Source organism: Scheffersomyces stipitis, chromosome 6, assembly GCF_000209165.1.
Source record: "Scheffersomyces stipitis CBS 6054 chromosome 6, complete sequence".
Lineage (NCBI taxonomy): Eukaryota > Fungi > Ascomycota > Pichiomycetes > Serinales > Debaryomycetaceae > Scheffersomyces > Scheffersomyces stipitis.
The window spans coordinates 1-25634 of NC_009046.1; the positions used below are offsets into that span (position 1 = coordinate 1).

General features: G+C 39.6%; 9 protein-coding genes across 9 annotated transcripts; 3 read left to right on the plus strand and 6 right to left on the minus strand. All coding sequences in view use genetic code 12, as the record gives it.

Moving 5' to 3' along the window:
- Positions 1-1197: 1197 nt before the first annotated feature.
- DUR3.2 (Urea active transport protein) lies at positions 1198-3875 on the minus strand (the record flags this gene model as incomplete). The annotated part of the gene is made up of 2 exons (XM_001385649.1): positions 1198-1250; positions 1952-3875. The coding sequence occupies 2 exons, from the start codon at positions 3873-3875 to the stop codon at positions 1198-1200; spliced, it is 1977 nt and encodes a 658-aa protein (XP_001385686.2).
- Positions 3876-4349: 474 nt separating this feature from the next.
- On the plus strand, positions 4350-5975 carry AMD2 (Acetamidase; the record flags this gene model as incomplete). Its single annotated transcript, XM_001385299.1, has 1 exon — positions 4350-5975. One exon carries the CDS (start codon positions 4350-4352, stop codon positions 5973-5975), a length of 1626 nt encoding a protein of 541 aa, XP_001385336.2.
- Positions 5976-6079: 104 nt separating this feature from the next.
- On the minus strand, positions 6080-8092 carry PICST_36494 (zinc finger protein; the record flags this gene model as incomplete). The annotated part of the gene is made up of 3 exons (XM_001385650.1): positions 6080-6235; positions 6308-7855; positions 7907-8092. The coding sequence occupies 3 exons, from the start codon at positions 8090-8092 to the stop codon at positions 6080-6082; spliced, it is 1890 nt and encodes a 629-aa protein (XP_001385687.2).
- Positions 8093-11202: 3110 nt separating this feature from the next.
- NAG4 (Synaptic vesicle transporter SVOP) lies at positions 11203-13155 on the plus strand (the record flags this gene model as incomplete). Its single annotated transcript, XM_001385300.1, has 2 exons — positions 11203-11384; positions 11406-13155. 2 exons carry the CDS (start codon positions 11203-11205, stop codon positions 13036-13038), a joined length of 1815 nt encoding a protein of 604 aa, XP_001385337.1. The 3' UTR covers positions 13039-13155.
- Positions 13156-13337: 182 nt separating this feature from the next.
- On the minus strand, positions 13338-14600 carry NAG2 (N-acetyl-glucosamine-6-phosphate deacetylase; the record flags this gene model as incomplete). The annotated part of the gene is made up of 1 exon (XM_001385651.1): positions 13338-14600. One exon carries the CDS (start codon positions 14598-14600, stop codon positions 13338-13340), a length of 1263 nt encoding a protein of 420 aa, XP_001385688.2.
- Positions 14601-15374: 774 nt separating this feature from the next.
- Positions 15375-16133, plus strand: NAG1 (Glucosamine-6-phosphate isomerase (Glucosamine-6-phosphate deaminase) (GNPDA) (GlcN6P deaminase); the record flags this gene model as incomplete). The annotated part of the gene is made up of 1 exon (XM_001385301.1): positions 15375-16133. One exon carries the CDS (start codon positions 15375-15377, stop codon positions 16131-16133), a length of 759 nt encoding a protein of 252 aa, XP_001385338.2.
- A 373-nt stretch (positions 16134-16506) lies between these two features.
- NAG5 (hexokinase I) lies at positions 16507-18159 on the minus strand (the record flags this gene model as incomplete). Its single annotated transcript, XM_001385652.1, has 1 exon — positions 16507-18159. One exon carries the CDS (start codon positions 18157-18159, stop codon positions 16507-16509), a length of 1653 nt encoding a protein of 550 aa, XP_001385689.2.
- Positions 18160-19839: 1680 nt separating this feature from the next.
- Positions 19840-22425, minus strand: PICST_84922 (putative stress-related vesicular transport protein). The gene has a single exon (XM_001385653.1). It carries the CDS (start codon positions 22380-22382, stop codon positions 19899-19901), a length of 2484 nt encoding a protein of 827 aa, XP_001385690.2. The 5' UTR covers positions 22383-22425; the 3' UTR covers positions 19840-19898.
- A 617-nt stretch (positions 22426-23042) lies between these two features.
- Positions 23043-24041, minus strand: ETF1 (Electron transfer flavoprotein alpha-subunit; the record flags this gene model as incomplete). Its single annotated transcript, XM_001385654.1, has 1 exon — positions 23043-24041. The coding sequence occupies one exon, from the start codon at positions 24039-24041 to the stop codon at positions 23043-23045; it is 999 nt and encodes a 332-aa protein (XP_001385691.1).
- Positions 24042-25634: the final 1593 nt, after the last annotated feature.

A 25634-nucleotide genomic window follows, 5' to 3' on the forward strand; every position in this document is an offset into this window, starting at 1 on the left:
GAAAAGATCCATACCGCAAGACGTGAAAAGATCCATACCGCAAGACGTGAAAAGATCCATACCGCAAGACGTGAAAAGATCCATACCGCAAGACGTGAAAAGATCCATACCGCAAGACGTGAAAAGATCCATACCGCAAGACGTGAAAAGATCCATACCGCAAGACGTGAAAAGATCCATACCGCAAGACGTGAAAAGATCCATACCGCAAGACGTGAAAAGATCCATACCGCAAGACGTGAAAAGATCCATACCGCAAGACGTGAAAAGATCCATACCGCAAGACGTGAAAAGATCCATACCGCAAGACGTGAAAAGATCCATACCGCAAGACGTGAAAAGATCCATACCGCAAGACGTGAAAAGATCCATACCGCAAGACGTGAAAAGATCCATACCGCAAGGCCCGTGCCGCAACAGTTAACACATACCCCTTTGGACACGATATTCCCCATTTGGGTCAGTTAAATTAACATCCTTACTGCAACCAATATCACGCATCTTTGGTCACGTTATGTCCTGCCCGTGGAACAACTAATATCTCGTAAATATTGTCACTTTATGTCCTATTTGGGTCGATTCCATACAGGACTATTGGCAAAATATGACGTAAGCATTTTACATCTGCAGAAATAGATAAGACAACACTCCGGTCACGTGAGTGGCTGCTTTTGGGCGATCCGATACTTCTACTGCGAAGAATGTCTTAGGTCACATTCCTTCCTCGCACAAAACACTGGAATACTTATGAAAACTTAGATAAAAATATCCTACCTCAAAGCCTTCTTCATACAACTGGTTGTCAATACACAATGGAGCAGTCTGTTCGACTGGATCAAACTTGTCCAACTTTTCGTAGGAGTGACGAGTTTTTGAGGGGTATCAATTGTTCAGACAATATTCTCTTGACCTGTCGCTACTGTTCTGACCACCGATTTGCTAATTTGGTACATTTGTTTAGACAAGATCCCCACCTTAAGTTGATAATAGAATCCTACTGTTGAACATTTTGTAACTCCATAAAAATCCAGGATATCCTACTTCAAATGAATCAATTGATGATCTGATCTTCATAATTATTTTCAAACTTTGGGGATCTCGCCTCTCTTTTATACCTCTCAGTTCTCATTTTGGTAATACACGCACATCAAATGCGGATAAATTGTTTCACCTCTATATTATTCTCTTGGCCTGTCCCTACGTTCTGGTCAGGCTTTCACCTACTGCAATTCTTTGCTGCTTTGGTACAACTGTTTAGACAACTGCTTAGACAAGCTGCCCACCTGGTCTTAAGTTGATAATAGAATCCTACTATTGAACATTATGTTATTCCCCAAAAATCAAGAATATCCTCCTTCAAATGAATAATAAATTGTTTAATTATAAACTTGATATTAATTTTCAAATTTTGAGGATCTCGCCTCTCTTATATACCTCTCAGTTCTCATTTTAGTAATACACGCACTATATTACATTCACCTCTATATGGACGGTATATAATTCCATTTCCCATGAGATTTAGTCATGTGATTCTATATACATAACTCTCCCTCCAATTCCTCAAATCACTACAATATAGTACAACGATAACACATCCAAACAATCCTAAACCATGGTATTTTTAACTGTTAACATATTCAATCCTTGTTATTAATATTTTACACGCTTACTTTGCTTTTATAACTCTTCTCAATTACTGTACAGTAAGTACTGCTTGTCTCTCTAGAAAGAATGCGAAATATACTATAAAAATACTAATTGCTGCAAAAAATAGCACCTGTCCTAAAAGTAATACCATTCGATTACCTTCATTCAATCAAGTAAGAATTCATCACCTTTGAATTTTAGTTAAAGAAAAGGTTCAATTATATATTTTTCAAAACATTTACAAAGGGATATCATCATTTCTTTGCTTCATATTTGATGGAAACAATCTCTACAACACCCGTACCATCTAAGCCATCCAAACTTTCAGTTTGATATTCATCCTGCTCAAGCATGCTCTTTATAATCAACCTGATTGCTTCTCTACCTTGCCATAGTGGGAAAATAATAATATATGATGCTGCTAACACCAACCATATGAGTAGTACAACAATTAGTGCTGTGAATGATTTTTTACTTAGATCATGGCCACTTCCATACAATGCACAAGGAATTATTATGTAACAACCAAATAATATGAAGACGTTGATACCCAAACACCACCACGATTGTATCCTAAGTGTTCTCTTGTCGCTCGTATCCACAATAAGTGCCATTTTTTCCTCTTCATCAAGATCATCACCTAGCTCAATCCGATTATATGATGCTAGATCAAACGATTTTTCCGGATAAAGGAAACTAATGAGAAAAATATAAATTGGAGTTGAGGCTAAAGCCACAATGTTTCCCACGAAGGTTGCCTCGCTCATCATTACACTGTTTTTATCAACGACTCCATTAGCAAATGAATATGTAGCTCCAATCCAACATGCGATACCTGAAATAGTGCCCAAAGGAGCCCCTATTATCAATGCCGTCTTTGTCATTTTATTCCAGAATAAGGTCAACAATACAGCACTGACTTCTGGAGAAAGAACAATACCAACGAAACTCAATAGCCAACCCGAAGTAACTCCGACATAGTTGAAAATAGTAGACAAAACAGCCATGAATAAACTGAATCCAATTACAGCGATGTGACCAACCCTAACTAACTGCACTCCTGTTGCAGAAGGATTGATGTAAGTTCTGTAAACGTCATAGGTAGTGACAGATGAAAATGCAATTAATTCTGCTGAAGTTGCTGAAGTAACTGACATAAATACCATAACTAAACCTGCGGCTGCACCACTCCGACCAAAAATTGCAGTCAAACCGTAGATAACTGGCAAAGCCGAGTCTACTTCGGAAGTGGAAAGTGCCCTCGGATATGTAACCGAAGCAGGGTTGGTTAATAATGCTCTGCATGCAAGACCTGCCGATGATCCAAGAGCTGCAGGAATGATCCACCAACAGATACCACCCATTATATATCCTTGGAACACACTTTTGGCGTCAGACGCGATTGCTCGCTGAGAATACCCAGGGTCACCAAAAACTGAGCTAAGTCCTCCAAGCATAACTGTCCAAGTCAAAAGCATCATTTCCTTGTCTCTGAATGATAGATAACTTGTACCAGTTTCTGAGGGAAACTGTTCCTGAACCTCTCTTAAGAGATCATACATTCTTGATGGAGAGCCAATTAGACTTGAGCTGCAATAAATAGTAAAACAAGAAACCATTAAAATTACATATATAACGACAGTGTGGATCCAATCGGACATAAATGTAGCCTTCAATCCACCAAGAGCAGTATACACCATTACTCCTAGAGGCAAAAGGAAACTTGCAGCAACTGCATGCATGCCTGTGGTAGCGGAAAAAGCTTGCGAACCTCCAAGTAGAAGAAGAGAGGACACCAAAATGTTGGTAGCAATGCAGTAGCAAAGAAATACACAGTGACCTGCCTTACCATATCTTATCGAAAAACATTCTGATACAGTGTGTGCTGACGGGGCTCTGAGTTTAATTTGAATTGCTAAGAAGACAAACAAAGTAATTTGAATAGTTCCCCCAATACCATACATGAATCCACCCATGATACCATGAGAATAACTCCATGTTCCAGCTGAGAGTAGAGTAGCTGGCCAAGTCCAAGCAGAAACTGTGCTTGAGGCGATTAAACCTGAGTTGACATTTCTGGATGCAGTTGAGAATCTTTCGGAATTTTGAACCTGGCCCCCATATTTGGATAACACCTTAGTGATGATTGACATTATAAGTGCGAATGCGGCACCAAGGCCAAGAACGAAGCCGTAGCCATAGCCTTCGTTGAGCAAAGATTCAGCCATATTTTACTGCAATAAGCTTGAAGTAACTACCGTACTTGTTCTTGACCAATATTTGTTGGCTAAGACGGTTTTATATACATCTTGATCCCTATCAAGTTTGAATATTGCAACAAGCTAAAATTTACCACTTTAGGTACAAAACAATGAAGGGCCATGATCCCGATAACTGCTTTCAATCTTTTGATAAGCAATCTGGAACAAAGACATCCCGATAAACGGAAGTGATTTTGGAAGTAAATGCGCGCTATCAGTTAGCCGATATCCGATATCCGACATCCGAATTCCTCCATCCGTTATCAGTTGAGAGTTGCATATAACATGATGCGAAATTTGATAGGAATATATGGACGGTAGCCAGTAGCTAGTAATATTAAATGGTTCTGCTAGTACTATAAAAAGAATACGATTATCTAAAAAGAAAGATTATTATGGCAATCTTTTCCTGTACTCATTTTTACCCATTTCAGAAGAATAATGATTGCACAAGAAGTAAATGACTGGAAGTTAGCCGCAGAGTTAAAGAAACAATCCTTAATCCTGTCCATTCCTGAAAAATGGAGAATTGCTGACATCAAGACTCAGATGAAAAATGCTGGATATGTAAACCCTCATTTATTCTTGGATTCGATTTTACCTAAGGACGAGGTTATCATTACCAATAAACATCTTCATGAACTAAGAGTTCTAATAAAAAAGGGCACTCTTTCTGCGTACTCTGTAACCGAAGCGTTCTGTCATCGATCAGCTTTGGCACACCAGCTACTCAATTGTTGCATTGAGATCTTCTATGTCGAAGCTTTGGAAAAGGCACAGAAGTTGGACGATTACTTTGCAGTAACAGGTGATGTCAAGGGTCCCTTGCATGGGATTCCTATCTCCTTGAAAGACCAGGTAGACTTACCAGGCAAAGATTCGTCTATTGGTTATGTTGGACTCCTAGGCCAGCCAGCAGGACAAATTGCACTTATGGCCAAAGTCCTTGAAGATATGGGAGCTGTGTTCTACGTGAAAACTGCAGTCCCTATGGCTATGATGCTACCAGAGACTTACTCAAACCTACATGGATACACATTCAATGGGGTGAATATTAACCTATCACCTGGAGGGAGTTCCGGGGGTGAAGGCTCATTGATTGGAGCTGGTGGGTCATGTATGGGCTTCGGTACAGATATTGGGGGAAGCATCAGAATTCCTTCTGCCTTTCAGGGCCTATACTCTTTAAAGCCTTCTGTTGGGAGGTTTTCATATCTGGGTGTCACTAATTCTTATTCAGGACAAGAAGTCGTTCCGTCGGTCATTGGTCCAATGTCTACTTCTCTCAAAGATATACAAATCATCACAGAATTAATTGTTGCAAGTGAAACATGGAACAATGACCCAAAAGTGATGCCTATACCTTGGAGAGATATGTCTCACCTCAAAGACACACCTTTAACCATTGGTATCTGGAGATTTGATGGAGCCGTCATGCCTCATCCACCTATTCAGAGAGCTCTTAGACAGGTTGAAGCACACTTGAAAGAAAAGGGTCACAAGATTGTTGAATTAACTTTCCCATTGCAGTCACAAATACTTTCTACTATTAGTAGAGTATTTGGAGCAGATGCAGCATATGATGTTGAAAGTATATGTGCCATCAGTGGAGAGCCAATAGTACCAACAGTGAAAGAAATGATCCAATGTGATGATATCAATGAACCAATTACGGTTAACGAATGGTGGAACCTTGCTGACGAGGTGTATGGATTGAAGAAGCAGTTTTATGAATATTGGAAAGATAATTCTTTGGATGCTATCTTGGCTCCGGTTTGGCCATCGACGGCCAGTTTACCTTATGGACAACCTACTATTAACTACACAGCTCCTTTCAACTTATGCGATTGCTGCTCTGTAGTGGTCCCGATAACAAATGTGGATCGACTTATTGACGAGATTGATACTTCTTATGTGCCAATTAATCCCGCTGACAATCACATGTATCAGTCATACGATCCAGATTTATTTGACAAGATGCCCGTATGTCTTCAAGTGGTCACTAAGAAGTTAGAAGAAGAGAAGGCACTCGTAGTAGCATCAATTATCGATGAGATACACAATTGAACAATTCAGTTTTCTTCTTATGTAGATCATCTCATTTAAGGAGGAGCCTTCGAAAGGGTTCTTACTAAACTATAATTCAACATATATATTCAAGTCCAAGTAGTCTATGTAATGCTAATCCAATCTAAAGTTTGCTGCCAGAAGTCTTCCAATCCATATGTGGACATGTCGCCTAACTGTGCGTCTTTTTCAGCATTAAATCGACTTGTAGCATCTGAAGAAGGCTCTGTGAGTACATTTGAATCAGGTGAATGATTTGGCTCTAGGTTTCTTTCCTTCAAAACTCCTTCATTTACCACATCATTGGTACTTCCCAATACATCACATTTTACCACTCCTTGAAGAACCTTTCCAAAATAAGTCCGCTCGGCAATCTCTGAGTTATTTGAGAGTAAAATATCATGGAGGGATTTCAACGCATCATTTGCAATTATCTTTATACTACCAACATAGGGTCCCGACGACCCACTTAAAAATGCGCATGTATCTTGAAGAACTTCCCAAATGCTCTCTGCCAAAGTGTCCGGAATGTTATCACGATTACTGATAATAAAGAAGAGTAGAATTGTAGACGCACTTTCCAAATATGTGCAGATAAAGAAAATGGGTTGTCGCATTTTAATCTTTCTATTCAAGTCTATAATGAACCTTGAGATGTCAATAGCAACTTGTACACAAAGATTAGACTTTGATTTTAGTAATAAAGTAATTTTCTCTGAAGCCTCTGTTTTAGAGTTATTCAAGTAAGCATAAAAGATCATAAAGGGTCGGTATATGACCATTTTCAAATACAAATAGTAGATTCGAATCCAAAACCATTCTCTACAAGCATTAGCGTCGGTATTTTGCAAAAGCAAATCGCTGACCTGGGATTCCTTCAATAAAGGATCTGAGCAACCCAAATACTTGTTGTCAATGTCAGTGGAGAGCTTCTCCACTGATTTTAATACTGCAAGCAAATCACTTTCGGAGTCATATAGCTGCGAATGAATCCTCGAGCAGTTGGCTCCAAAATAGACTCTGAGCTCCATATGCTGATGATGTATTGCAAATCTGTCCTTGTTTCCATATCCCAGTGCTGTAAAAGCATCCTCTGGTACCATAGGAATCAGCATATCCTCTCTTGAGCAACTTGGACGTCCCACGCAGAAACTCCAATAATTTTCCCATTGCCAAGCGCAAGTCCACACTCGACATTGGTGCTGAGATTCGAATTTCGTCAATTTATGTAAACCAAGAGCTATTGCTATTCTGACAGAATAGCCTGAGTATAGATAGGACTGGGCAGTATCACCTAAATTACACGCACTTAAGCTCATAAGGAATATTATTCTAACTGCATCAAAAGAAACCTCCGTGAATATTTCAGGAACAGTCCGAATCGAGAGCTCAAAGAAACCTCTCGCAAGAGGCAAAGTTGATGAAGCACTGCAATGGGTGGACTCAAAGTAAGATGCTGCTGCTCCGATAGAAAGCACTAAGTATAATAAAGCTTTTCTGTGCTTGGGAGCAGAGCCCTGTTTCCATGTTGTGACAGAGAGATCAAACAAGTCTTCGCCGGTAAATATTGGGCAAGGAATATGCCATGTTTCCAAGAATGCTGTGATCAACTGATTAACCGTTTCTACTGATATCGTACTTAAAGTACAGTCAAAATCCTCGGCAGGATTGGATAATACCATCAAATTCATTCCGAATCTACGCAACCCTTGATCCTCGTCAATAGGAGTGGTGTTCTTACCCAACAACCTCAAGTAATCGTTCAACTGGTTGACGAAAGAGAAGTTACTTGCGGGCCCAAAGTACTCCATTGTGGAAGAATTGACGCTGGATTTTCTAACTGATAAGAACGTAGGCATATCCAAAACCTCCTGTCCACACTTTCCTGGAGAGACGGGCTTTTGATGCAAATCTGTTGATGTGGCATCGACGTCAATATTCCCTCTATCTACCACTTTTTTGGATTGTCTAGTTTTCTCTCTATAAATGCACGGATCGCCATATTTCTTGCAATAAGAACATACGGACTCGCCAGAGCATTTTATCTTTCTCTGTCGGCAGTTGTCACACGCTTTCAAGATACGGGTATGCCGTATTTTGAATGGAGTAGCAGACATTATTTTATGGCAGTAGAGCACACAACAACAGGCAGGTAGACAGTGCTACTGCGAACAACGAAATCAGAGGATAGCACCCATGCAATCTTATCTTTTCATTAGGATCGAGTCGCAATGTGGTGCCTTTATATAATGATGGAACCTCGATAACTGTTTATAATTGCCTGTGTGCACCATCTGTTGCTTATGCAGTCCTCAAACGTATGCAGATCTTGTCTAAAGTCCGTTACAATCACGTTTACTTGGTCACCTGATTACTCCTTAATCGTGCTCTTGTTTCGTTGATGTAACATAATATACAGGATCTCTGATTATCAGCTTCGGATTGCACGTATATAAGTGCCCAAGAGAATTGATGGTATTCGCTGGTCATAACTTTTGAGAGCAAGAAGATATGAAATTCATTCAGGTTCAAACAGAATTAAATAACTCTTTGGTGATTAATATAAGGTCCAAATCCATTTCCCTATATAAAAGGAAAGCCGGCCCCTAAATATAGGTTGTCCATCGTTTGTTGTATTCTCCCTCCAAAAATACAACACATCAATACTACTGGCACCTCCAATAACACATCCACAAGAAACATATGCCTATGATATTAATACTATGTGCATGTACTTCTCTTTTCTCTACAATTTGAAACTGCTCTCATTCGAATATCTAAAAGCTCACAATTTTCCAATTCTAACTTCTCCAGAATCACATAACTCCACTACCAATCTTTCAAATCTGTAATAGCTCAATTGCTACCTTTTATTTACTTTGTACTACATTATGCTATCATAACTTTTGCCTTGTATTTATAACTCTTCGCAATTACTGAATAATAGGTACTGCTAGTCTTTTTAAGAAGAATGCGAAATATACTTAAAAATCACTAATTGCAGCAACAATTCTATTTCTAAAAGTAATACCATTCGATTGTCCTCATTCAACCAAATCTTTGAACTTTCAATCTTACAAATTTTAATGCTCTAACCTTATAATTATGGACATACGATCAACGTTCACAATATACTAAGGCTCATTCAATTTAAATGTTGTATTGGCCTGTTTCGAAGATCTTTCTTATTCTCAAATGCACTCACACGTAACTTTTCAACCCATTTATATAGAAATTTCAAATATTCATCGGTTAGATATGAAGTTAGGAAGGATTATCATTCTAGTAATGGTTTTGAATACATTCACTATAGCAGATGACCAGGTACATCAGAACTCACAACCTTATTGTGATGCTGGAACACTGACACTGCACCAGATAAAGTTTAAAATATCGGCCCCAAATTGACTCGTAATCGTTATAAAGCTGCTAGAGCCGCTGTAGTAGTTGCTTCAGCAGCGGAAGTTGGGGGTGGAATAACATTCTGGCCCAATGCTTATCCTAGAATGCACCGATACACTGAGAGACAAAGATGACCAACCTATTTGCATGTGTCCTCGCTGTAAGAGGTTCAAGTCTATTTACAATAGTCCAAATTCCATTGTGGTTGCCGTTTACGCGTATGACACCTGAAGTCGAACTTGTGAAAAGTCCAAGAGAAGCTTCAAGAAGCGAAGCGAGAAGATTTGTTTGATACATACTTACAAATGATCTTGATAGCAGTTCACTTAATGACTACCTTACAAAACTACTAATTCCTTGTCATAGATATCCATTAAGTGTTGGGAGGTGACCAGTTAAATAAACGTGGAACAGTCCGGATAGTACTCGATAGTGGGCCCGACACCACCTATCACCAGTTCACATTCGATTCCTTAAATAATGTAAATACGGTTGGGTGTATAGACGAGGGCATATTAAGGCTTAATTCTGAAGATTAACCCAGGAAATAATACAACAAAAGTCTACGACAGTTTTTAAGTAAGCGGGTGTATAATAATGGTAATGATTTGCTCCGCTCTTAGCTCTTCTGATAGCATGATTGTCTTGGGCAATTACCTAGAGTAGCACCTTTACACTCTGATTTCTCACAGGGGCAATAGTATATTCATAATAATGCCATATCTCTGATTATAACCTCTCGCAATTGTTCCGCAAATTATACTACATTGTATGCTGCAGCCATATTTGGTAACTTTTGTGTGCTTTAGTGTACTCTTCCAATAAACACAGGGCTGTGAATATGCGACCGAGCCACAATGATAATGTGAAAGCAGATATCATTGCAAATATCATCGCAATTAGTAAACAAAGTTTAAAAGACAAGCCGACAGTAGAGACAATTGCACCCATCGGTAATAATTTGGGTTATTGTGCAGGATGTCGGCCCTTGGCTTATTTTTTCCACCATTAGGAAGGACAATACAAAAAATCCCTCACATTATACCGACAGCGCGGCTGACATATTGGCAACACAGACTGCAGGCAGCGGTTTCTCCATCGCGGCCATTTTGATCACTTCCAGAGCAAGACGTCAGTATCCATACATTGTAATACGAGTCAATCCAGCAGCAGTCACTTGCTGCACTTGCAGAGGAGATCACCGGTTTTCGCAGATATTATTGCAATGTGGTGCCTAGGTGCCGTCGATGGGACGAGAAGGGCCTTATCTCATCTCAACATTAGCCACAAAATAAAAATCACTCCACAAAAAATTTGAGAAATGAATGGGGCTAGCGCATCAATTTAAGAAGAGGATACGAAGTTCAATATATACGACTTAAGTATAGACATCTCTCTTTTATTACAGCTCTTGGGATTAAGATCATTTTCTTCAAATTTGGTTTGCTCACCGTTTGTAACCATATTCCCTTGTACTCCCTGGATGAAGCTCGTCTTCTTGGACTAACAGTACCGATAAATAGAGCCGATGAGTGAGCCATATATAGGAAATCGGCTGAAGTCACCGAAAAATTGGCTCTAATTTGACGCATTAACAGCCTGAAAAAATATTATGCGTACATAACAATGCCGAATAACATTTCTTTACCCTAAAAAGCAGGAGGATCACATGTATTATGCACCATCTCAAGCCACAAGAAGCCGATGTTGATTATCCGCTAGGAGTATATAAATGGATCAGTATGGACGCCTCTTTTGAAATGTTAGATACACTTAGTTTTCATTAATTTTTCATTAATTTCATTCCATCATATATAAGATTATCATGGATCCAAATCATACAATTAGCGCATCGGAAGATGACGACTCGAACACCATTGACAATGCCTCTCTCGACTCCGAAAAGGTGCAATCTTACGGTGATGCCTTGAACACAGAACAAGAACACCAGAACTTGACACCACACAGGTCTATCAGCAGAATCTTACATTCCATTAACAGTCGTGAGTCTGAAGACAAAGAAGATAGAGAAGAGTTGAAGAAGTTAATCTCCAACAACAAGGGTGTCGAAAGAATTATTTCTGAATTGGAAGAAGGTACCGGTAGATTAGGTCCTTTGGAACAGCCTTACGACTTAAAGAGAATAACAACCCAGGCTGACCCTAATAGTGATTTCAATGAAGCCGATCCCTGGAAATATCCCCTTGATTCAGAATCGGGATTGAGAATTGTCGAGTTTGTTCCAAATGACGAAAAGAACCCAAAGAACTTATCTATAACCACCAAGTGGGTGTACACTGGTGTATTGGGTTTCATGTGTTTTGTGGTGGCTCTTGGTTCTGCCATTGTCACGGGTGATTTAGAAAGACCAGCTGAATACTTTGGAGTAAGTCAAGAAGTCATTATTTTAGCTTCCGTAACGGTATTCGTCATTGGTTTCGGTGTTGGTCCATTACTTTTCGCACCAATGTCAGAAGAAGTCGGAAGAAAGCCTATATATGCAACAACTTTGGCTATTGCTGTTGTTTTCATTGTGCCATGTGGTGCAGCTAAGAACATCGGTACTTTACTTGTTTGCCGGTTGATCGACGGTATTGCTTTCAGTGCTCCAATGACTCTTATAGGAGGTTCTCTTGCTGATATCTGGGAGGGTAAGGACCGTGGTACTGCTATGGCTATTTTTTCTGCTGCTCCTTTCTTGGGTCCCGTTACTGGTCCCATCTTCGGTGGTCTTTTGGCTGATCACGCTCCTACCTGGAGATGGATCTACTGGACTTTCTTGATTATTGCCGGTTTCGTCTATGTCTTGTTCATTTCCATTGTTCCAGAAACCCATGCTGGTACCTTGTTGAAGAAGAGAGCTAAGCAGTTGAGAAAGGAAACGGGCGACTCTAGATACAGATCTTTTAATGAATTGAAGATCAGATCCTTCAGTGAAGTAGCCAAATCTTCGTTGTTGAGACCATTCGTCTTGTTAAATGAATTGATTGTCTTCTTAATGACTTTGTACATGTCTGTTGTCTACGGTTTATTGTACATGTTCTTCTTTGCATACCCAATGGTTTTCCAAGAAGGAAAGGGTTTCTCTGCATCTTTGACCGGTGTCATGTTTATTCCAATTGGTGCAGGTGTTGGTCTTGCCACTTTGGCTGCCCCATTCTTCAACAAAGACTACAATAAGAGAGCTCAAGTCTATAGAGACAGAGGTGAATTACCACCTGCCGAATTGAGATTGATTCCAATGATGGTTAGTTGTTGGTTCGTTCCAGCTGGTTTATTTGCCTTTGCCTGGTCTTCTTACCCAACTATCTCCTGGGCCGGTCCATGTTTCTCAGGATTGGGGGTTGGATTCGGTTTCTGTTGTTTGTACAACCCTGCCAACAACTACATTGTTGACTCTTACCAACATTATGCCGCCTCTGCCTTGGCTGCTAAGACCTTCGTTAGATCCATCTGGGGTGCTTGCGTTCCACTTTTCACAATTCAAATGTACCACAGATTAGGTTTGGAATGGGCCAGTACCTTGATGGCTTTCATATCGTTGGCTTGTTGTGCTATTCCATTCTTGTTCTTCATCTACGGTGCAAGAATCAGAACGTTCTCTAAGTACGCATACTCTCCAAACATGGATACCAAGAAAGATGAAGAGAACCAGAAGTAATTAACTTCCTTCTGAGGTTTCATCATTTGCATTTTACAGTGATTTGGTAAGCCTAAATCAATATTTATTACAGTACAGACTAGATATAATAAAATAATAATACATATATACATATTTAATGATACGCTGGTAGCTTTATATTAATTTTCTAACAGAAAAAATTTGACCCTGCAATTTTGGCTGCAAAGGGCCAACCGAAGCTGTGCAATTCCACCTTAGGATAAATTTACAAGAGTTTAGCATCTCTAAAGTTAAAGTTAGCTATATTTCTAGTAACACAATGAAAAAAAACATATTTATTACAAAACAGCCATCACTTTTGGATTCTTTTCGTTGGACAAGTTGATATCACTTGATTGGATTTCCCTACCCAACTTGTAGACCTTCTGAATATAACCATCTCTGTCCAAAACGACCAAGTCGGCATCACACCCAACGTTCAAGAAACCTTTTTGATGCTCAAGACCAACAGAAACAGCAGCATTATTAGTCACAGTCTTCACAGCTTCTGGCAAAGTGATGTTGGACCACTTTATCAAGTTTCTAACACATTGGGGCAAAGTAGTAGCAGCCCCAGCCAAGGTTTTCGTGCCCTTCAAGTACAATCTGTCACCGGTCTTTACAATGTATTGGTCGTCCCATTTGTAAGTTCCATCCGGCAAACCAATCAAATGCATGGCATCGGTGACCAAGACACACTTGTCGGGATTTGATCTATAAGCCAAGTTCACCATGGAAGGATCAACGTGGACTCCGTCTACGATCAAGCCGAAGTATGGGGTATTCTCTTCTCCAAGTTCAGGAGAGTTGATCAAACCAACGACGCCAGCGTCTCTATGGTGAGGTTGCGGCATGGCGTTGTACAAGTGAGTGATCATGGAGGCACCGCATTCTACAGCTCTAATGCCAGTTTTGTAGTCAGCCATGGTGTGGCCGAGTGAGAAGACAATGTTCTTCAGTTTAACAAGAGGAATAAGGTCCAACACTCCTGGAATCTCAGGAGCAGCTGTTAAGATGCATACGTTGTCAATCAAGTTGCTCTCACCGTAAATATGGTACAACTTAGCTTCACCCTCTTTAGCATCGACAAAGGTTTCTACAGGATGGCAGCCTTTCTTCTTCAAGTTGATGAAAGGACCTTCAATGTGAGCACCCAATGAGTCCGTTTGGGTTGACAATCTAGACTTCTTGTAAAATGGTAATACCTTCTCGTACACTTCGGGGAAGTTAGAAGTCACAGTAGGGCAAGTAGCGGTGACACCAGTAGACAAGTACTTTGTCATGGCATCTTTGTAGAACTTGTCGAAAGCAGCGACATCCTGAGGGGTTGAGTTTGCGTTTAGATTGGAAAAGTTCAAGCCATAGATTCCGTTGTTCTGGATATCCAAGAAACCTGGAGCAAGGATATTGCCGTGGACATCGACGGTTATGGTGATAAGGCTGGAGTCTGCTGGAGGATGTGAAATTTTGTTGGTTTTGTTGTTGACATAAAGGTCGGTGTATTCGTAGAGCTGGCCGTTGTCGATCAAGTGGCAGTTGGTGAATCTGGTGAAGGAAGCCATTGTAAAATATTGTTTTAATGAAAAATGATATGTAAGAAGAGATTAGATAAGATGTGAATGCAATGAATAGAAGTTGGGGCTTGTACGAAGATCAAGACAGAACTTTATGGTAAAAGACAAAGCATTCGACGGATATAATATGAACCACATCTGTATATATATATATGTGCAAAAAGCGGTCCTTTCATCAGCTTAACTTTTCCACCTGCTGCATCTTGTTATGAGTGACATTAATTGGGTGCAACGGATAAAATCATAGACTCTGCAGGAGAAAAAGAAATGCTCGAAATTGCAACCTCAAAAAGAATGTAACATCTTCTTCAATGTTGCACAATTTTTCACTCGAGTACCTGAAACCAGTTACTAAGGAAAGAGATTTAAGATCCTTCGCCGTCCTTTAGCAAGACGTTGTTGTACGCAGTTATAGCTTAGGAAAGTCACACCACCACCTCGCAGCACCACATCCCCACTTTCTGGTTGTATTTGCAGAGTTCACATTGCTTAAGTCGCACATTTTTATGCACATAGTTATCAATAGTAATTTGCAAGTGTCACCTATGGATTTCTTTATGTTGCACTAATATACTTAAATATAAAGGTTGTCCTAAAAAATAGGTGGCCATGGGTCTTCAGACTTTTATTGTCTGTGCGGCTATATATACAGAGCACACAACCGTGAATTTATTTGCTTTACGTGTTCTATATCTTTAAGTTCGTCTTACTTAGTTTTTCTCATTAGTTTGCCTACTCAACGCACCAACCGAATCTACCATAATGAAGCAAGCTACCTTTTCTTCCCCAGATGATGCCTCCACCTATTTGGCTGAATACATAATCAACAAAATAAACTCTTTCAAACCTACTGCCTCAAAACCGTTTGTTCTTGGTTTGCCAACTGGTTCCTCTCCTGAAGGTATATATGCCCGTTTGATACTGGCCTATAAGGATGGCAGAATCAGCTTCAGAAATGTCATCACTTTTAACATGGACGAGTACTTGGGTTTGCCTCCTACGAACGACCAGTCTTACCATTACTTCATGTACAACAAGCTCTTCAACCATATTGATATTCCCAGAGAAAATATACACATCTTGAACGGTTTGGCCAAGGACATCAAGAAGGAATGTGTGGATTACGAAAAAGCCATTAAGAGCTACGGCAGAATCCACTTGTTCTTAGGTGGTTTGGGTCCAGAGGGCCATTTAGCTTTCAACGAAGCTGGTTCCACAAGGGACTCTAAAACCAGAGAAGTTTTCCTTGTAGAGTCCACCATCAAGGCTAACTCCAGATTTTTTGACAACGATTTGAACAAGGTTCCAAAATCGGCTCTCTCTGTTGGTATATCCACCATCTTGGATAACTCTGATGAAATTGTTCTCATTGTGTTGGGTGAGAACAAGAAGTTTGCGTTGGACAAGACCATCAATGGTACAAAGAATGATGCCAGATTCCCATCCAGCTACTTGCAAGACCACAGTAGTGTTTTGGTTGTTTGTGACAATGCTGCTGCTGGTTTGAAGTCAAAGTTGTAGATACAATGGGTTAGCATAGCCAATTAAGGTAATGTACATAGTTTGAATTGATAGAACGATAGCAATAAAGTAATACGATGCTTCTAGAGGAAATTCTAGACATGATCCATTGAGTACATACCATGATAGTACGAATGTACCTTTCAAGTCTGTTCTTTGGATGGTATCTTTTTTAGCATCATCCATGTTGTCTAGTCGTTTTCTTTTTGGGACAATCTCATAAAATTATTCTTATTATCCTAATAGTATTTTAAAAAAGATGTCTATAGCACTTATGAGTAGTGCAACACCAATTGCAGCCCAATGATTGAACTAAATATATTCTTTTTATCCAAATAGTATTTACAAATATATGTCTATAGCAATTAACTATTTATGAATAGTATGCTGCACCGATAGCAGCACCAATGATTGAACTATTCTCAATCAACTTAAAATCAACCTGGACTCCTAACCTTTTAATATCGTCATTATCGTTAACATATTGTTTAACCAAGTCTCTGTAGACATTGAAATGCTTCAACACTGAGCCAACATATCCAATGTTGATGATGGATGAGTCAAAGTGATCATCATTGTGCTGTTGGAGCAACTTAATGAAGGACACAATCGAGACGGAAACAATGAAGGCTGCTCTTTCAACAATACTTTGAACAATCTTCTTCAACGTCAAAACATCTCCGATGGTGACTTCAGAAGCAGACCAACCATATTGAGCACACAATTTTTCGGTAATGGCGTCAACGTTTGTCGATTCGTTGATGAAGCACATCAACTCACCACTGAAGCCATCATAGGCCGAAGATAAAAGTTCCTCCTTTTGGCTTATGTTGACAAAGATTTCTTTAGCTTCAACTAAATCTACCAACACCAAACGAGTCAACTCTGGCAAGTATCTACCACTTGTCATCAACTCGTTAGGTTGGAAAATGGAATGGGTATTAGGATCAGTTGACATGAATGGCTTGAAATGAAAGTCAAAGGTTTTGAATCTCTCGTCAATCAACGAATCATATTTGGTAGCTATGCTCTTAATCAAATGTTCACCAAACAAACTGAGTTCAGTGTTGAATAAGATCTTGTCGCAGCTTTCCAACGTCTTGTCAGAATGCATCTTGTCCGATGTAGATAATGAGCAGCACATGTTGAATCCCGTTCCCAAAACAAGTGCCAACTTGGTATACTTATCAATGAAGGCACCTGCCGAGTACACGGCCAAGGAATCGTTCAAAATGCTTTTGACGTCAATGTGTAAATCAAACTCGTTTAGTAAAACTGATTCTAAAATGGACTTCAAGTCCTGGTTGTAGATTTCTGGATGAATGGTGTAGCCCTTAGAGACATGGACGATCTTACCGTTATTGTACGATGTGGTCTTCAAAGGGAACGACCAGGTGATCCCAGTCTTTATATTGTTGCGGATATCAATCAAATCCTGATGGCACAATATCTCGTGGATCTTGGAGCCTATGAACTTGAAGAAGTTAAGATCGAGAGTCTTGAAGCTGTTATCGATAGTCCAGTTCTTCTCCATCAAGATGTGTATTCTTTTTGATCTGTCTTCGTCGTCTGAATCCGACGCTTGGTCTATCTTGATAACAGCGATTCTCAAGGTGGAGCCTCCCAAGTCAATGACCAAAAACTCACCTGACTCCTGTCCTGTTGGAGAAATATTGTAGTTGGGCAACATGGTTATCTTGGAGTTTCTAGATAACGACTCATTCAAGTCGGCGACAAGAAACTCCGTCTGTTCGAGGAAGTTCTGACTGGTGAGATCATAAACAAAATCGTTTACTACGGAAGATAAAAGACACGAGCTATCAGTGGAAATGGATGAGTTGGGCGAAGGTTCGCTGGAAGTAGAAGTAGAAGACAGCAACTCGTCTATGAAGTCACTTTCCTCGCTCTGGTTTATGAGAATGGGTGTTGGACTTATAGTGACATCTCCATGAAGGCCCTTCATAGGAAGTATTATGCTTTCTTCTGTTGGTGATGCGACTTTGGAAGAGTTGTGGATCATAGCCATGGTACGGTAGTGTTGGGTGATGATGGTACGAGTAAATAGTAGACACGGCTTGAACACAAACAATGGTGTTCCGTGAATAGCAATCAGAAAACTGAAATGTGGATTTATATATATATATATGTACAAGGACCAAATAGTACGATAACACCAATAAATAAATTGTTAGCGAAGTGAAGAAAAATAATAATAAATTACAAGTTGAACATATAGTCAGTAGTAGTAACGAGATCGTCCACAAGTAGGCGCCAGATGCTTTTGCCCATAAAGATCAGGTCAACTAGAGAATATCAGAAAAAAATGTAACCGAATCCAAACATCACAGAAAAAAACAGTACTACATAGATGCGAAAAAAAGGAACATTACAATTGATACATAGGATAGCAATAGTTTAACCGAAGAAGAAATGCTTCCGATACTTACAAGACTTCAATAAGCTCTCTACTGCCGTATACTTTTCCAACCAATCAACTTCAATAGTCCTTGTCACATACGATTCACTACTCAATCCTAGTCTCTTTGTATCTCTTCTCTGCTATTCTTTCCTATTACCGTAGTACGCTCTTCATTGTCTAAAAAAAATGTAACCACGATTGATTTTCACCTCAGTCTATCGCAGAACTTTTGCAAAGGTTCCAGCATTCTTGCTAGGTCAGGATCGTAAGATCACATTCAACTTGATTCTGTAGAAACTCACAACCAAAAACAGTGATACTTGCAAATGGCCTACATCTCCTCCATTTCCAATTGAAGATCTCGTAGCTACCCCAAAGTCTCGTCCTCAATTCCACTGTCTCCCTGGGGCTCTCCAGCTGGAGTTTCTCAAAGACAAGGTTACATTTTTTTCAGCAATCTGGGCTCACAAAATGTTCAATCTTAGATATCCGCTACAGTAAAATCTACACCTAAACCTTGAAATGTTTTCCATCTGGTTTCTACAATTTTAAGCAACTATTTGCATGTTCTTGCTCTTTAAAATACCTACACTCTAAGATGCTGTCGTTTTTACTTGATTTTCTTTCTTCAGTCTTCCACCTTGCAGCCTAGTATCTGTGTCTTCCAAAACCTCTCCCACCTTCCACTTTGCGAGAAATTCAAATTCCAACTACAGCCAAATTCACAGCCGGCTTTGTGCAATTTCCACCTGTGGTTGCATTTTTTGACTTATGTTTCGCAAAGGTTACATTTTTTTTGTTGTAACTAATCTAACAACATGATTGCCTGGGGACAATCTACCCCACAGTCACGTGAAGTAAACCGAGAACTTCATCTATCTGCCTACTGTTCGCTTCCGATGTTCTCTTTAAGCCACTGTTCGCTTTACCTCTGTGTTGACAGCACCAGGCTCTCTAACGCGATCGAGAACTCTATATATTTATTCTTCGGTATTGCAGTACGCTGAAATCTACCCAAGATTTATGAGTTGTAGCTTCGGAAAATCTTGGTAATTTTTTCTAAATCAGGAAAGATGGCCGTATTTTCCCCACGCCTATGCTTTAGGTTGATCCTTCAAATTTCTTGTACCATTTAATTAAACCCTATGGAATGACTACAACCTAAACATTTTCTTTTAACTGCACTCTATTAATACTCGCATCTCGTCTCCTTTCCTTTCTTGGTTCTATTTCAGATGTGACGGAGTAAAGTTGTTGTAACTATATACACTGGGCATAGTTCATAAATTTATGAGGTGGGGTGTCATCTATATTATAAATTAAATATTATGTACTACATTCTAACACTATAAGTCTTGCATTTCAATGGTTTCTACCACCTTTTCTTCCTCGACCTTCTCTCTATTAGAAGCGCTAATCTTCTGAAGATTGTGAGCTTGAGTTGGATGATCATCAATTAGAAATTCTCTCATCTTCTCTTTGGCCATGGCGATGATCTCATCGATGAGACGTTGTACTACAACCATGGCTGGTTTTAAAAGGTTCATGCTGTACAAGATGTATAACCCTGCTCCAAATACCAACACCAATGAGAAAAATAATGGGTTTCTGACGATCGCCATAAACTCATTCCAACCTAACACCATGATGACTAAGTAGATGTAGTAGGGAATTTGCGTAACATGTTGTACAATCGATCTCTTGGTTTCAATGAACCTAGCGTCAGTTTCCTTCTTGAATTTGTTCAACACTTCTGCTTTTTCACTTTCAGAAATGATTTCTGCAAAACATCTGTCCTCTTCATCTTCTTCATCTTCACTGTCATGTTCGTTCTCGACTAGACCAAGATACTTTGCTCTAAGTTTTGAATCAAAAATATCGTAGTCAGGTAAGATTTCCGAATTGTCATTCAATTTAGCAATAGTCAACAATGGAACGATCCTCAATGCAAACAGTTTGGAAATTCCAAAATTTGTCTCTAACTCGACGGTATTCTGGTACATTCTTGGTAATCCATTCTCGTCGTACCTGAACTTGTCGTCAAATCTATCTTTCAATAATGTCAAGAGGTTGTCCTTGGAGATGATCTTATGGATAATTTCATAGAATGCATTCCATGACTTGAACTTGAAAGTCTCGACAGCTTCTTTATTTTGAGCTCTGTTGGTTCCCAAACCAAAATCATATGTACCGGCCTCTTCTTCAAGTTCATTCTTGGACAAGAAATCGAGGACAAACTCCTTAAACTTAGATAATATATTATTCCAAGAAGTTTCTGTTGGGTCAGCCAATTCAAACAGAACAGCCTTTGTCAAGCCGCTGGAAAGTTTCTTGATGGATTTGTTGACGATATTCTTCAATTCCACTAATTGTTGTTGTTGAATCAATTTCGTTAACTGATCTTGTAAGTTGGAGACATGGACGTCATAATCGAGTTCGTTTTCTAATGAGAGAAGAATAGCGCTGTTAATAAAGTAATCAGTAGTTTCTCTAGTTAATCTCGTGGCCTCTTTATCGAAATTCTTGCCCTTTAAGCCTACTATATTGGTCTCGAATTCCTTGACGCTCTTTTCACTCAAGTGCTTGATATGAGCATCGAAAAATTCACGGAATTTCTCATTCAACTTCTCTTTCAACAAGTCCTTCCTCTGCTCGTAAACGGACTTGGTGTATCTGGAAGCTGATAAGTCGTAATTCTCGAGAGTATCGCTACGCAAATCTACAAGCAATAATCCCAAATCTTGATAGTCAAGAGTTGAAATACCAGGAGTATTAGCCGACAGAATGGCCTTAAACTTTTGGTGGAATTCTTCATACACTGATGCAGAAATTTCGTCGCACTTAAATTTGGCCACTAAGATTTGCTGAGTAGGCAAGTCGAGATCCTTGTTGCTGTCGATCTGCTGCCAACAGTTTTCAGCATACATAGTCCAGCCATCAATAGGGATGTTGTGGTGGTAATTTGGCCTGAACAAGTCCTTCTTGACCACCAACCTATCACCCAACTCGTTGACATCTTCTAAGAACTCCTTGGGCTGCAAGACCTTATGGCGTAAAGTGTGGAAATCAGTGTCGAAGAAATCTTCAAATTGCAAATGGGCCAACTCTGCCGGTTTATTCAAACTCTCCCAAATCTTCAACAAGTCCTGGGTAATGGTGCTGGACAAATTTTCCTTAGGAGTAAGGCCCACATGATCTCTTATCACGATGAGCAACAAGACCTTGTGGTCGTTTTTCTCCAACTTGGACTTGCCAAATAACGTCAAGTTCACCTCAAACACTGTCTTCAACAAACCCATATTAGCACCCTGATACAATCCAATCTGGGTTTCCCATATGTTCACGATTAATATTTCAGAAGTCGCCAAGGCGAAAAGAGCAGCTTTACGTTCAAAGTCTTGATCCTCGCCACGCTCTCTACCATCAGTTCCTTCTACATCCATGACAAAAATGTTTTCTTGATGGGTATCCATCTGTTTCGTGGTGGAAACTTGAGGCGAATGAGCCATCCAGATACCCTTAGTGGTCTGTTGACGTCTGGACTCGTCCATGACATCGAAGTTGGTATTGAACAATCTGTTCAACAATGTTGATTTTCCCGTGGATTGCGAGCCAAAAACGGAAATTATATGGTAATTGTTGCCTACAGATGAGATTGGAGTCGTTTTAACTACATATGGCAAGATGTTTTTGTTGAATTCCTTATTTTCGTCAATTACCTGGATGGCATCCTGGATCTGGTGCTGTTCAATGGGAACAAACGAAGACAGAGAGGACGTAGTCGAGAGATCTTCATCAGTCTCTGCATTAGAAGGAGAACTTTGGCTCATGGTAATGTGCTATAAATGGATAGTAGGGAATGACAAAAGCTTGCCCTCTCGTATTTACGTGTTCATCAGTAGTGAAAAAGCTCATGATCCCCAGATATTCAGTGGGGGGTTCACTTTTTTTCGCACGACCTTTTTTTACGACCAGGCACGTGAATTTCTTGAAATTGTTTCCATTAGAATGACATACGAGAGATAGTAAACTTGGATGTGGTACAGTAGACTAATCTAGTTTTTGAGTGGACTTAAATGTATTGGATGAAAACAATTTACATTTTTACTTTTGTGAGTGTTAAAATGTACTGTAGTTTTCTACTTTACAAGCAGAATTAGATAAATTTTTGAAATTTCTCTAAGTTGTGATTAAAGGACATTGTTACAATTCAAAGCTCTGCAACATTAACTTTCGGTAACAGCTATCTTTCCTCTTAGAAGAACAAGATTTCCTCTTGAAAGGGAGTTTTGTATAATTTGTTTTTTCTATGAGACCGTAAGACTTCTAACCCAGTTGCAAAAAGGGTCTAAATACTGCACAAAGATAAGGTACGCATATTTACCATATTGACCTATAGTTATCTTCTACACTAATGTACACCTAATGAAATAACATTTATATATCCGAGACATTTGTATTAACTTAATCGACAAGGTTAGAAAAGACAACTACAACTTTTGCGTCAATTCTGGAAGAGCCTCGTTCAAGTCTGCCACCAAACCTATGTCGGCAACGTTGAATATAGGAGCCTCTGGATCCTTGTTTATAGCTACAATGGTCTTCGAGTCTTTCATACCAGCCAAGTGCTGGATGGCACCAGAGATTCCGACGGCTATGTACAATTCTGGGGCCACTATCTTACCGGTTTGGCCAACTTGCAACGAATTGTCACAGAATCCTGAGTCTACAGCTGCCCTTGAAGCACCTACAGCCGCACTTAACTTCGAAGCCAAAGGTTCTATTAATTGTTCGAAAGTTTCCTTGTTCTTCAAACCACGACCTCCAGCAACGACCTTGGAAGCAGAGCCTAATTCCGGTCTTTCAGAAGTTACTAAGTCTTCCGAGACAAACTCTGTCCTGTTATCTGATTTAAACACAGTAGCAAATTCTTCTACAGAAACAGAACCATCACCAGATAATTCTGCTGGAGCAAAAGCCGAAGCTCTCACAGACACCAAGATCAACTTGTCGTTGGACTTGACAGTAGCTAAAGCATTACCAGCATAGATCGGCCTGACAAAGGTGTTTTCCGACTCGACCTTGATAATGTCCGAAATTGGTTGAGCATCTACAAGAGCACCCAATCTTGGTAATACCGATTTACCTACAGCAGAAGCTGCGGTGACAAAGTGTGTATAATCAGAAGACGAGCTCAAGATATCCTTGATTAACGGGGACAATTCCTCAGCAAGATAGTGATTATATTGTTCTCCTTTAGCAAACAAAGCTTTTGACACACCGGCGATTTTGCCGACTTCACTAGACACAGCTTCACCTTGTTCACCAACAATCAACGCAGTTATTGGTTTCCCTATTTGCTGAGCAGCGGTGATTGCAGACAAGGAAGCAGGCGAAATTTTCCCACCAGCAGCTTCTACGAAAGCCAAGGTGTCCAAACGGGCTCTTGTAGTAGAGAATAATCTCTTTGAGATACACGAACGAAGCATAAGGAAATGTTGAGAAAGAGCAACGACTTCTTCTAACTTTCTAATTGCGTTGGACTCTGGCAATTTTTCAGATTGGCCAACAGTATGTGATCACGTGCCATGACTCCGGAATCGGCACTAGGTTTGAATTGGAAGTTTATAAAACATAAAAAAAAAAAACGTTTATTCCGATGTACTAGAGTAAATAGGTGTATGACTGGGGGTTTGGGTAATATATTGGACAGTTGTAGTATGGGATCATTGGTATGTGAACGTTGAGAAAGATGTATTTTGCGATATATGCTAAGGCTCCACAACAGATTGGGTCTAATTGTATACGAACGAAGATGACATAATGCACTCATAGACTACGCGAATGAAAGTTCAATTAGATCTACTATGAACTTTCAAGTGCTCTACCTAGGTGTTGAGGACATTGTTACAAGAAATTGCTTTGGATTCGCTCATATATCTTGTTAGCGCAGCATATCTCTACCAAGCAAGTAGTCATCAGATATAGCGACAGTGATTAGCGAGAAAAAGAAAGAGTTAAAACTGAAAATAAAACATAAGAATCAAGTAAAAATAGAAAGGAGAGAATTAAACCCAAGATCCCAGGGAAGTATGTGAAATTGGAACAAAATGACCAGTGGTGCGATGATTTTGTATGAGAGATGGTCTTCCTGCTGCAGTTGTTAAGTACTCTTAACTTCCATTTCTACAATGTCTGGGGAAGATTAAGTCTTATCATTGACTCAATCTGCTTGAGTGCAGTCTGTTTCTCAATGCAATCTTCAAATTCCGATCTCCCATGGTTGTTTATTTTCATCATTGAGAATCTTGATAGTTTAAGACACAGCCGAATTGGTACATTGTGCTGAAAACTCTCGTTGGACTTATAGATTCAAGTAGAAATGAAAATAAAAAAATAATGACTCCGACGCGGTTCGAACGCGTGCATCTTTACGATAGTAGAACTTGAGTCTACCGCCTTAACCACTCGGCCACAGAGCCATTTGATATCTATTGCTCACTGAACCACAGTGAGCATGATTCTGTTTCAAGCGTACACGTGCCTAGCCGCACGTGAAAAATGCACGTGAATCAAAAATTTCTTTATACCATAATATCTCTACTCCTAGGATTTCCTCCACCATTCGGTATGGATTAGAGGATGATTTATATACTTTGTAGTAGATAGGTTAGACTTTAGTCGTAATACATGCCATTTCGTCAAAAAAATGTTTAGAGCTATCTCTAGTTTATAGCTGTTCATATGGGTTAGTATGTTCAATGTATGCCACTACGTTAAAAAAAACTTATCTGTTTATTTGGGGCCCGGAGGTTTTTATCTTAGGACTTCCTCCACCCTTCGGTGAGGATTAGAGGAGGTTTTGTATAATATGTGAACAGGTTAGATTTTAATCGTTGTACATGCCGTTTCGTAAAAGAGAGGTATTGTGTTAATACTCAATCTAATTTGCAACTGTTTGGTTTATAGATTTCAACTATTGTACATCAACCAAGTCAAATGTCTGAATAGTGGCTATAGCATAGTAGATTATTCTTGTGGGTGTCTTTCTAGAAGACTCGATGTATGTTTTTTAGTAAATT